We start from the raw sequence: 12,796 nt of genomic DNA, 5'->3' as shown, positions 1-12,796 counted from the left end.
TATTTTAATCAATTTCTGAATATCATTCACTGAATATTTTATATATATTTTTTACAGTTTTATTTGTTACATTTTTACAAACACATGTACATATTTTTCCAGTAAAAAGGGATTTCTAAAATATTTTAAAAAGCATACAACAACTGCTGACTGTGAATATTGTATTCAAAAATCAGATTTTCTAAAATGTTTTTATTTGAATAATTTTCTGAATATTATTCACTGAATATTTTGAATCTTTTTTTATTTAATTAATATTATGCCATAAATTACATTCTCACTAAACACACACACACACACACACACACACACACACACACACACACACATTTTTTTAACAAGTCATTATTATTTTTTTATTTGTAAATATATTTCCAGTTAAACAAAGGGATTTCTAAGATATTTTAAAAAGAATAAAATAAATAGTGATTAATAATCATTATTTCTTATTTTATTCACAAAATTTTATACGCTCTATTTTTCTCTCTTTCTTTCTCACAGACACACACACACACACACGTTTTTCAAGTCACTCAGATTTCTAGGATATTTTAAAAAATATAACTGCTGACTGTGAATATTTTCTTTAAAAGTCTGAAAAATGTTATTATTTATTGTTTTAATTAATTTCTGAATATTATTTACTGAATATTTTAAATAAAAAAAAAACGTTTTCTAGTAAAAACAAGCTTTAAGATATTTTAAAAAGCATAAAATAACTGCTGACTGTAAATATGCTATTCAAAAATCATATTTTCTTAAATGTGTTTCTTAAATATTATTCACTGAATATTTTTTTTTTATTAATGTTATGCCATAACTTTTATTCTTACTAAAACTAAATTCGCAACATCAAAAATGCTGCAGCTTTGTTTACTTTCAACTTTAAATTTGATTCTGAAATTTAAATGTCTTTATTAAGTACATAAATACTGGACAAACTAAAATGTACTGTACACCATTCAAAAGTGTTAGGTCAATAAGATTGTTGGGTAACACTTTACAATAAGGCCCATTAGTTAACATTAGTTAACTACATTAGTTATCATGAACTAAGAATGAACAATACTTCTACAGCATTTATCAATCTTAGTTAATGTTAATTGCAGCATTTACTAATGCATTATTAAAATCACAAGTTGTGTTTGTTAACATGAACTAACATGTATTGAACTAACATGAACAAACAATGAACAACTGTATTTTCATTAACTAACATTAACAAAGATTAATAAATATTGTAATAAATGTATTGTTCATTGTTCGTTCATTTTAGTTAATACATCAACTAATGTTAACAAGTGACACCTTATTGTAAAGTGTTACCGACTGTTGTTGTTAAAGAAACTAATACTTTTATTTATCCAGGACACATCAAAGGTTGTATCAGCGATTTCAAGCCTGAAACATAAAGTGTCAAATTCAGCTGACCTTTCTTCACGATCCGCTCGCTGCCTGCCCTATAAATTGGCTGTAAAAAAAAAAAAAACACGTCTCTGTGGTCAGCCTAGGGTCCGAGATATGCCAAAAAAACAATCGGTGCTACCAGCGATTCCACAGCAAAACAAACAGTGTTCCAACCAATCACCGTCAGGGGGTTGGTGTTGTGGACTTTCGCTCTGCCTCCCTCACATCCCTGCACCAGTACGAAAGTCCACAACACAAACCCCCTGACGGTGATTGGTTGGAACACTGCTTGTTTTGTTGTGGAATCGTTGGTAGCACCGATTGTTTTTTTACAGCTAATTTATGGGGCAGGCAGCGAGCGGATCGTGAAGAAAGGTCAGCTGAATTTGACACTTTATGTTTCAGCCTAGAATCGCTGATACAACCTTTAAATTGAACCTTTAAAGTACCTTTTAACAAGTCACTGGTTTTCTATATGTGTAAAAACTTTTCAAGCAGAAAAAACACTTAGTGCGCTTTTAACAAGAAAGAGCTTTGTTTAAAGTTTTACCCAACAAAAACGATTACCGCTGTAAGGAAATGTAGCCCATTTTATGCGCAGGGCACGACAGAAAAGTCTATGTAAAATGTAAGGTTGGCTGAGCTGATGCTTGCAGAGAAAGGTGAGAGTGGAGTCCAAGGCTGCAAGGCAAAACAGCAGACATGAAAGTGCAGCATCTATTTAATTTAATGGTCACTGCTGGAGGGTCTGATGTAAGGTACAGAGGGATGAAGTGAATCCTGAATGAACAAAGAAAGTAGGAAAGAGCAATCCCTCAAGACTCACAGCGACCGGCCTGCTGTGTCCTTGGACAGGGCTCAGGACGGGTAACACATTACCAGCCATTTAATTAGACCTCGGGTGATGGATGTGACTGCTCGCAGGAAATCAAAGTATGAAACATAGATCCAGCCACTTGAATACACTGTTTTACAACGCAAGACACATGCAATACAACCCGGAATATTCCGCCGGGATTTGCGCGACACTCGACGTGTATGTGAGGATCGAGTGACTGTCTGCGGCTCTCACATTTCCTGTTACTAAAAGCAAGCGCTCGGAAGTCGTCGGAAATGTGCGAGATGTCACACAAGCAGCAGGCGTAATTTGTGCTAATGATATTCCTAAATAATCTACGCTAATTACAGAGGTCAACCAAAATTATTCCCTCCATATGTCTGCTGTCTGGAAAAACCTCCCTCTGTGTGTGTGTGTGTGTTGTAGGGGACAAGGTAAAAAGATGACTGACTGCCTTTGTCACACTATTTGAGGAAGGGAATGAGTCATGCATTAGTGAAGCCGCTCCAGCTCTGTGGCTGCCCAACGGATTTTGTGTTGATCGCGTGAAAATGACTTTTGAAGGATTGTTTTTCTCTTCACACCTGCAGCCTGTTCCATAGTCTTTAATGCAAACGCGGATGAACAGGTGTGCTACTGCTGCTTTAGGTATAAAAGAAGCTTAGTTAATTCACATCGTCTGTCGATGCACTGAAAAGCACCAACACTTGCTTGAAAACCCTTCTAGAAATCCAATCTGATGACTAGAAATGAAGAACATGAATAATGTGGACTCTTTAAATCAGGACATGCCTTGTATTTTCTCACTTTAAACCACTTTTCCAAGAAAGAAGAATTGTGTTTATTGATTTACGGGTATGTAGGTGTATCGAGTATTAGCAGACAGACTAAATCACATTGGAATCACCTAATCCCACACTAAAGTGCTTGAAATCCCTTCACTGTTCAACTTTTTCCTTTCTGCCAGCTGTTTGTAAGTTTTTTATTTTTACCAAAAATATGTCTATATGGGATCATTTCAAGTCATTAACACCTTTATAACCGATATGGAGATGCTTTATGGTGTTGCAGGTATGCAGTGCTGTGAAACAATTGTCTGAAGTGTTAATTGAGTTAGCGGTGCAGAAGTTGTTTTGTACTCACAGATCTGCTGCATCGACACACTCCATGGCTTGATAGTTCATGCATAATTAATTTTGCAAATGTTTACATATGCTGCTTGTATACTGGTCACTTTTCATTCTGGTAAATCTAAATATTTTATGCCATATCCACAAAGATTCTTTATACCGTAGCTTCTAAGTCATTGGCTGAGAGTTAAAATATGTAGCTAGAGAAAGTAAATATGTAGATGATTCTTTTTTTTTTTTTTTCTAATCAGGGTCCAAAATTAACATCCTGCACTGGCCAATCATGGATAAATTAAGAACATTTACCTGCAATTAACTAACCGCCTTATAGTCGACTAACCATCAGTCGAGGAGTAGAGTGTGGTCACTTGCTATTAAAATACTCTGTCATTTTTAATGATACAGATAAAAGTAATACATCTTTTAAATCTGTTAAGGATGCGCTTTCTGCCGTCTCGGCCTCTGTGAACTTGAGCGCATCACTTCAAAACTCTGTGTCTTACAGACATGAAAATATAGAGAGAGCAATATGTTTACTTTTTAATTGACCAATTTAGATAAAAAAACAAAGATTCTCAGAATATGTAATCCGTATAAAACATGCATACAGGCGCATCCACTCTTGAGCTAGTTTTTAAAAAAAATATTAAAACATTAATGCAGTCTCCTTGCTGTTTTTCCCTGACACATTCATAATTATTATTTCTGCTGGTGTGCATGCATTTTTTGCATGCGCTTGAGCACTTATTAGGTTATGTAGGCAATTAAAGGCTCATTATTATGATTTATATGGTTTATTAATAAACATGCTTAAAATGAATGACTATTAGTCGACCAGAAAATTATTTAGTTAAGGGCAGCCCTACCTGCAATAAATATTTAATGATTGAATGGTGTATTCTGCATTTATATTACCATTTCTAGTTCTAATATAATATAAACAAGCCATGTCGCACAGCTACAAGTGCAATATTACATTTATACAACAGTTAAATGGCACGAGTGTGCAAATACAGCAACAACAGAGTGTCTTTAAAAACATTATTTTGTGCAAAACTACTTCCTTTTGCCACGCATTCAAATCTCAAATTGACAGTTTAACATTTGAGCCCAAGCCTCCGTTACTAATTTGAAAATGTCACTTTAGACCTAGTAGCGAAGGAACACTGAGTTGCTTCACTGAAAGCGTATTGCATTAAAAGCTCACTGTAATACGTAGAGTATTATGATAGACAGATTGTCTGAGCGAGTGTCATTACCTGCATCTGATACAGCATTCATTCTTCAGCCCAATCTCATATTCACAATAAAATATTAGTTTGAATGTCCATTAAGGAAAACGATATCTTTGTCATAGTATCCTTTCATCTGTTAAGGGTGATTTCTGATAAATTTTTAAATAACCATTATCCTTATTAACAAACCATATGTTTAAAGCAAGGGTCACCAAACTTGATCCTGGAGGGCCGGTGTCCTGCAGAGTTTAGCTCCAACTTGCCTCAACACAGCTGCCTGGAAGTTTCAAGTATACCTACTAAGACCTTGATTAGCTGGTTCAGGTGTGTTTGATTAGGGTTGTAGCTAAACTCTGTAGGGACACCGGCCCTCCAGGACCGAGTGTGGTGACCCCTGGTTTAAAGTCTAAACAAGTGCATTCTCACCTAAAAACTACATTCTGTGATACAAAAACAGAAATATCTATAGCTTATAGTAGATTTGGGCATCTGCCATGACACTCGCTGTGAAAAATCCTACAAGCGGAGTGATACAAACAGTGATTCGAGGACCAGAAAGAACTGTTGTATAAAATAAAATACAATATTAACCATGTCGCAGCTCCTAATGAAGTTACAATTTTATTTACCTGCCATTAGCAGCTGGTGAATGTTAATTTTGAACCCTGTTCCCAATATATGTGTTCAACCCGAGGGAAATATGAGACACAGTTAATGTTTCTAATTTACAGTTGAATCAATGAATATAACACAAATAATACACTCCATATATTCCAGAACTGATGTGCAAATGTATAATCTAATCAAAGGCAGACATGATCTATGTGTGTTTTTTCATCATTTCTAAAACTCCATAATAGAAACTTTGCAAATTAATTGAATTATATTAAACAGCTTATTTAAGGTGTTTAATGAAGATGTTGTTTAAAACAGTCCAACATGCTTAGCTGCTCTTTTTTTTAATGTAGAGCAGCTAACCCTATTTATCTTCATTTAGCTCATTAGGCCAGTCTCCAGAGCATTATTGTCAAAAATATGGGGATGTTAAAGCAAACACAATCTGCCTTGTGCAGAAGGCCAGTTTCTGTTTGCAGGCAAAGCACAGTTGGGTTTTTTTTATGTACATCATCGCAGACATTAAAAACCCATGGTTCCACCTCCGAGCTTTGGCATAATTAAACATTTTAGTTGCAACCGAAATTGCATATCTTCCTGCCTTCAGTTCAGGGGTCACTTGAACCATTACTAGCTCTTTATGAACATTATCTTGTGGCCCTCACTAATTAGAGTGCTCTGCCTTATCTGCACATTAAAAAGACTGCATTGCGGCGCACCATCGTTTAGTACTTCAAACACTCAGCTCAGAGATTATCAAAGGAGAAGCCTTGAACGGCTTATTAATGTGGCCAAACAAGCATCTTTAATAAAGCCGTTTAATCCCTACTAAAGAGCAAAGCGGTACTCACGGTCACTGCAGAGGGGACCGCCGTATGTCGTCATTGTGCAGTCGCAGGTGAACCCCTCCCACTGCTGCAGGCACACTCCCTGATTGGAGCACGAATCCTCCGTGCAGGTTGTGCCAGGGCCGGCTGAAACAAATAATACTCAATATAAATCACGTAGGCTATCATCATGTCTAGACTGACACAAGTGTCTAAGCTCAGAATCCCACGACGGTCACTAACATCAGCTGTGAGCATGATGAAAACAACAGGGCAATGGGCGAACAACACGGCAGCCAACTTTGTAAACAGACATCCATCGGATTAAAAACAGACTTGTTATTGATTATAATAATGTATAGTTGAGTACATATTAGGAATGTACAATATCAACCAATCTTGGATTTAACTATTCATGCTCATTTCTCATTTTTTTACAACTCTTTTGCTTTAGACCAACTACAAATCTTAAAATAAAATGTTATGGTTACCACTGCATTTTTTTGGAAAAAAAAAAAAAAAAAATTTTTTATAATAATAATAAAATAAATACATATTAAATGCAGTAATTAATATAAAGCTTTTTTATACTTAATTCTAACAAATAAGTTCTTGTTAAAAGTTAACTAAAATTAAAAATAGTAGTTGTTAGATGAAACACTGTTAGATGTAATATTTAGCAAATTACAAAATGAATATTTATTTTTGATAATGTACATTGGTACATTGGTACATTGGTCAAAGGTATTGGACATTATTCATGGCTCCTTTTAATCAAATAAATAAATAAACAATTTAATTTAATTTTCTATGTTTTTGCAAGAATTTAAATTTTAAGGAATCTATATTATATATTTGATTAGAATGCATGTTATTTAAATACAAACCAAACCAAAGAGCAATGTCTCATATTATTTCACAATGTTCTTCCTGCAAACAGTGTTCCTAATTAAATTAAATTTAATAACTTAACCTTAATAACTTTTTATTATACAATCTAATTTTAAGTTTTAATTATTCATTTAATCTTTATTTACTAGAATTTTGATAATGAAGAATTTATAGTATATCTTTGATTAGAAGCCAAATATGTTATTTAAATAAACAAATAAAATACATACCAAATATAATGTTTAACCCAACCAAAGAGCAATTTTTCAAATTATTTAATGATGCTCTTCCAGCAAGCAGTTCCCTTTCGATACTTTCACTCGTACTGCGTCTGAAAGACGCTTATGGGAAAAGCTCCTTTTCTCCTGAGACTGAAGCATTTCAATAACGCAGTGTAACTGCACGGCCATTGGTTCGTGCAGTGTTAAAGAAACGAACCAATGGCTCGGCAGCGGAGATGCACAAACCTATGGCGATGATTCGCGCCCGATCGCGCCAAAAGGGGCGGAGCATCTGGCTATATAAGCGAGCATTTCGCCATAGGGAACTCAGATCCTTCTTCTTCAGCGACGACTTCTGATCTTCGCAGAGACTGACTACGCAGACTTCGCTCAAGCAAACCTCTTCTTCGCCGTTGACGAGCCTCGCAGCGGATCCTCACTGCTCGGCGGATTGACGCTCCGGAGCTGATTCCCTGCTGCTATCCGGCGAACATCTAAAAGAGCAAATTAAGAGCAAATTTCTACGGCGTTGTTTTAAATGCCACGGCGTTTTTGTCGCTCGTGCAGAGCCCCTCTGCACGCCGCTGACACTCACGCTGAGTGCGTCTCGTGCCTGGGTCACGCCCACGCTGAGGCTGCGCTCAATGAGACGGAATGTTCCCATTGCGGGAATATGAGTCTCACTTCCCTCCGCTCGCGGCTAGCTTTCTTTTCAGAGAGCGACGCCGCTTCTCACGCCCTCCCGCTTACTTCCTCGCAAGAGCCTGCTAGGAAGAAGCAGCGGGGCAGGAGAGCTAAGAGCGCGGTGACAGGCGAGCTCACGCCGGCTCAGACCCCGCGTGCCTCGCCTTCACCACATGGAGAGGAATCGCCAGTTCTCTTCCTGCATCCTGACCAGCGTCCCTCTGCGGCTGCGAGCGATCTGGTCTCCTTCGGAGGAAGTGAATGCGAGGATGACAGCATGTCATTGGCCGCATCTGACGCAGAGGAGTTGTCGGGCTCTTCCCATGACCCCGCCCCCTTGCCGTCTGCGCAATCCAGCGCCGCCAGCGCCGGTATGGACGCCGAACTGTTCCGTGTCCTATCTAAAGCTGTCGAGGAGCTGGATCTTCAATGGTCTCCTCCCGAGGAGCCCTCTAGGAGCCGGTTGGACGAATGGTTTCTGCCGGGGCGCCGCCAGGCCCCTCGTCAGCGAGCTTCGCCATTCTTCCCCGAAGTCCATGACGAAATTTCTAAGTCCTGGCGTGCTCCATACTCAGCCCGCCTCCATACTTCCTCTTCTGCTGCCCTCACTACGGTCGACGGCGCCGAGGAAAAGGGCTACGAGAAGCTGCCCCCGCTGGACGAGTCAGTTGCTGCGCACCTTTGCCCGCCCACCGCTATCGGTTGGAAGGCGAGGGCGTCACACCCGTCTAAGCCTTGCAGGACGACCTCTACCCTCGCTGGACGAGCGTATTCGTCTGCTGGACAGGCAGCTTCAGCGCTTCACTCTATGGCGGTACTCCAGGTGTACCAAGCAAAGCTCCTCCGCGGTCTGGACGAGTTGAGCCTGGACGATTCCCCGCTCAGAGAAATACGTAGCGCTACGGATTTGGCGTTACGCGCCACGAAGATGACGGCTCAGGCGATCGGGCGATCGATGGCCAGTTTAGTGGTGCTGGAGCGCCACTTGTGGCTTAACCTTACGGAGATTAAGGACGCGGATAAGGTCGCCTTCCTTGACTCCCCCATCTCGCCGACCGGCCTGTTCGGCCCAGCTGTTGAGGGTTTCGCGGAGCGCTTCACCGCGGCGCAGAAATCGTCCCAAGCCATGCGACACTTTCTGCCAAAACGCTCAAGCTCCGCAACGGCTCCTAGTCGCCCCAAGCCGGCGCCGACTCAGCAGCCTGCAAAAGCCACGCCCCCAGCTGCGCAACCAGCTCCTCAGACGGAGCTCCGTCCACGTTCACGCCCAGCCAAGCGCTTCCCCTTCCCCAAGCGCCAGGGACCTCGGCCAAGAGTGGTGTTGGACCAGGCGCCGCCAGCATCTTCCTGATCTCAACAGCAGGAAGAGGGAGGGGCCAAGTCTCGCAGCAGCCGGACCAGCCCCCAAAGTGCCTCTTTTGAACCCTTCTACACTCCGTTCTGTTCCGAGTGTAAGGGAACTCATGTTTGTAAACAATGTAGCTGTAACTCACGGGCCCTTTGTATCAGCGCCCTTACAGCAAACCGCTGTGATAGCGGGAAAAATGAAAAACAAACATTTTCAAGAAAAGAGCAAATTTCCTCTTCCAATGCTTTCAGACAGCATACAGCTGTGCGAACCATTGCAGCCCCTAGCGACACGATCCGTGGCATGGCAAGCCATCCCCAGAGTGTCAAAATGGGTTTTGGGTATAATAGAACGAGGCTATGTACTCCAGTTCGCTCGAAGACCTCCTCGCTTTCATGGTGTGATCACCACCTCAGTTCGCAGCAAAGACGCAGACGTCTTGCGATTAGAGGTAAAGAATCTGTTGGCCAAGGGCGCCGTGGAAACGGTCCCCCCAACACAGAGCGAGTCAGGTTTTTACAGCCGTTACTTCCTCGTTCCAAAGAAGGATGGCGGCCTACGTCCCATCCTCGACCTCAGACAGCTGAATCGCGCCCTCATGAGACGGCCGTTCAGAATGCTTACACTAAAACAGATCCTCTCGCAGATACGCAAAGGGGACTGGTTTTGTTCACTGGATCTGAAGGATGCATACTTCCACATTCAGATCGCCCCCCATCACAGGCAATTCTTGAGATTCGCCTTCGAGGGAGTGGCATATCAATATACAGTCCTTCCGTTCGGACTGTCGTTAGCCCCTCGCACGTTTACAAAGTGCATGGACACAGCACTTTCCCCTCTGAGACAGATGGGAATCCGCGTCCTGAACTATCTGGACGACTGGCTCATCCTAGCCCAGTCAGAGAGCGAGCTAACACACCACAGAGCCTTAATCCTCAGCCACTTAGAGTGCCTAGGACTCAAGGTCAATTTTGCCAAGAGCGTGCTGTCTCCCAGCCAACGCATTGCGTTCCTGGGAGCAGTTTTCGACTCACGTCAAATGAAGGCAGCAGTTGCGCCGCAGAGAGCCCAAGCCATTCGCAGGCTCGCGGCTTCCTTCAAAATAGGAGCCCTTCGCCCACTCAAGATTTTTCAGAAGATGCTCGGCCTTATGGCCTCAGCATCTCCAGTACTTCAGTTGGGTCTGCTTCAAATGCGCCCCCTGCAGTTCTGGTTGAAACCAAAGGTTCCTCCTCAAGCGTGGCGTTTGGGACGCCAGCGCATCAAGGTAGATCGGGCCTGTATAGCAGCCCTGGCTCCTTGGAGGTGCGCTCAATGGATGGAACAGGGCGTTCCCCTGGACTTGGTGGTCAGAAGGAAAGCGGTCTCGACAGACGCCTCCAACTTAGGTTGGGGGGCGCTGTGCGACGGCCAGCCTGCTTTCGGCCTATGGTCGAAAGCGGAGAGTCGCCTTCACATCAACTGCTTGGAAATGCTAGCAGTATGTTTAGGCCTTCACACCCTTCTACCTGCACTGAAGGGTCACCATGTCTTAGTCCGTTCGGACAGCATGACAGTGGTGTCCTTCATAAATCACCAAGGGGGCCTCTCGTCGAGACGTCTATTTACGATGGTAGAACGTCTCCTGACATGGGCTCAGCTGCACTTCCGCTCTCTAAGAGCGACGCATGTGCCAGGCAAACTGAACCAGGGAGCAGACATGTTGTCTCGGAGCAACGTCTCCTCAGACGAATGGACGCTTCACCCTCACACGGTTCAGCAAATATGGGCTGTCTTTGGCAAGGCGCGAGTAGATCTTTTCGCCTCAAAAGACAATCATCACTGCCCAATTTATTTTTCGAAGGAACAGGACGCATTGATCCAAGAATGGCCCAATCTCCTGTTATACGCATTCCCTCCTATCGCTCTGCTGCCACAAGTCATCAGGCGAGTGCGGGAACAGAAACTCAAAGTCCTGTTAGTGGCTCCATTCTGGCAGAACCAGCATTGGTTTCCAGATCTTCCCAGGCTGCTCTCAAGAGCACCATGGGCCGTGCCACTGAGACGAGATCTCTTAACACAGGCGAACAGAACGATATGGCACCCCCAACCGGAATTGTGGGCGCTGCACGTTTGGGCTCTAGACGGGAGCCTTTAAGTCTCCCTGAGTCGGTTTTGAGTACTATTTCACAAGCTAGAGCACCCTCTACGAGGCGGCTCTACGATCTCAAGTGGTCTGTCTTTTCCGCCTGGTGTTCCACCCGCGGTACGGACCCAATTTTATGTGACATATCTGTGATATTGTCCTTCTTGCAAGAGCTGTTGGATAAGGGGAGATCCCCTTCTACGCTCAAGGTCTATGTTGCAGCTATAGCGGTATTCCATGACCTGGTAAACGGTCAATCTGTGGGAAGAAACGACTTGGTCGTTCGTTTTTTAAAGGGGTCAAGGCGGCTTAATCCCCCTCGCCCCGTCACGGTTCCGTCCTGGGACTTACCCACAGTATTGAGGGCCCTGAAAAGCCCTCCCTTCGAACCGCTTCAGTCCATAGGCCTTCGCCCCCTGACGTTGAAGACTGCCCTGCTATTGGCATTAGCATCAGTCAAACGCATGGGTGATTTACAGGCGCTCTCTGTGAGCCCCGTTTGCTTGGAATTCGGGCCAAATGACTCCAAGGTCATCCTGAAGCCAAGGCGTGGGTATGTTCCCAAAAGTCTCTCTACACCCTTTAGAGACCAGATTATTTCCCTTTTGGCTCTTCCTCCTGCGGAGCAAGACCAGGGATTTAACCCTCTCTGCCCTGTCAGGGCTCTGAGATGTTATATGGAGCGTTCTGCCCCTTTTAGGCAGTCAGAACAGCTGTTTGTATGTTTTGGTGGCCGCACCAAGGGGTGTTCGGTCACAAAACAGAGATTATCCAGATGGATTGTGGAAGCCATCACGCTGGCTTACTCCTCTTTGGGCCTACAATGTCCCATGGGAGTAAGGGCCCATTCGACTAGGGGCATCGCCTCGTCTTGGGCGTGGTCTAGTGGGGTTTCCATTGCAGAAATTTGTGCGGCGGCAGGCTGGGCCTCACCGTCCACATTTGCTAGATTCTATAACTTGGACGTTCCAGTCTTACAGACTCGGGTCCTTTCCACATAGTGGTATGTTGTTACCAGTATGTTATATATAGTGCATCTTGGCCTCTGTGGAGCTCCAAGTGTACTTATTCCTTGGAACGGATGTTTATCAGGCTATCTGATCGAACAAATTGGCCCTTATTAGCCCTTTAGTGCTAGGGTCATGTTAGTCGTTCCTCTACCTTAGCAACGGCGGGATTGTACTGGTTCCCCATAAGCGTCTTTCAGACGCAGTACGAGTGAAAGTATCGAAAGGGAACGTACTCGGTTACTTTCGTAACCTCGGTTCCCTGAGATACGGGAACGAGTACTGCGTTGCTGGCCGTGCTAGGTAGCTGCACGACTCAGTCGTCGCTTCAGTCGAAGTACCTGAGTTCCCTATGGCGAAATGCTCGCTTATATAGCCAGATGCTCCGCCCCTTTTGGCGCGATCGGGCGCGAATCATCGGCATAGGTTTGTGCATCTCCGCTGCCGAGCCATTGGTTCGTTTCTTTA

At 43.2% G+C, this 12,796-nt stretch overlaps 1 protein-coding gene across 1 annotated transcript in view; it reads right to left on the bottom strand.

Annotated features, from left to right (window-relative positions):
- The window catches only part of nrxn2a (neurexin 2a), a 614,491-nt gene that overhangs the window by 348,103 nt on the left and 253,592 nt on the right, over nucleotides 1-12,796 (bottom strand). The window contains exon 13 of the mRNA XM_073823970.1: nucleotides 6,077-6,199. Within this exon, the coding sequence (XP_073680071.1) occupies nucleotides 6,077-6,199 (123 nt within the window). The remainder of the gene's footprint in view (nucleotides 1-6,076; nucleotides 6,200-12,796) is intronic.

This window comes from Garra rufa, chromosome 19 (assembly GCF_049309525.1).
Source record: "Garra rufa chromosome 19, GarRuf1.0, whole genome shotgun sequence".
NCBI lineage: Eukaryota > Metazoa > Chordata > Actinopteri > Cypriniformes > Cyprinidae > Garra > Garra rufa.
The sequence above is the reverse complement of the archived record's forward strand: the minus strand, read 5'-3'. Positions and strand labels throughout refer to the sequence as shown.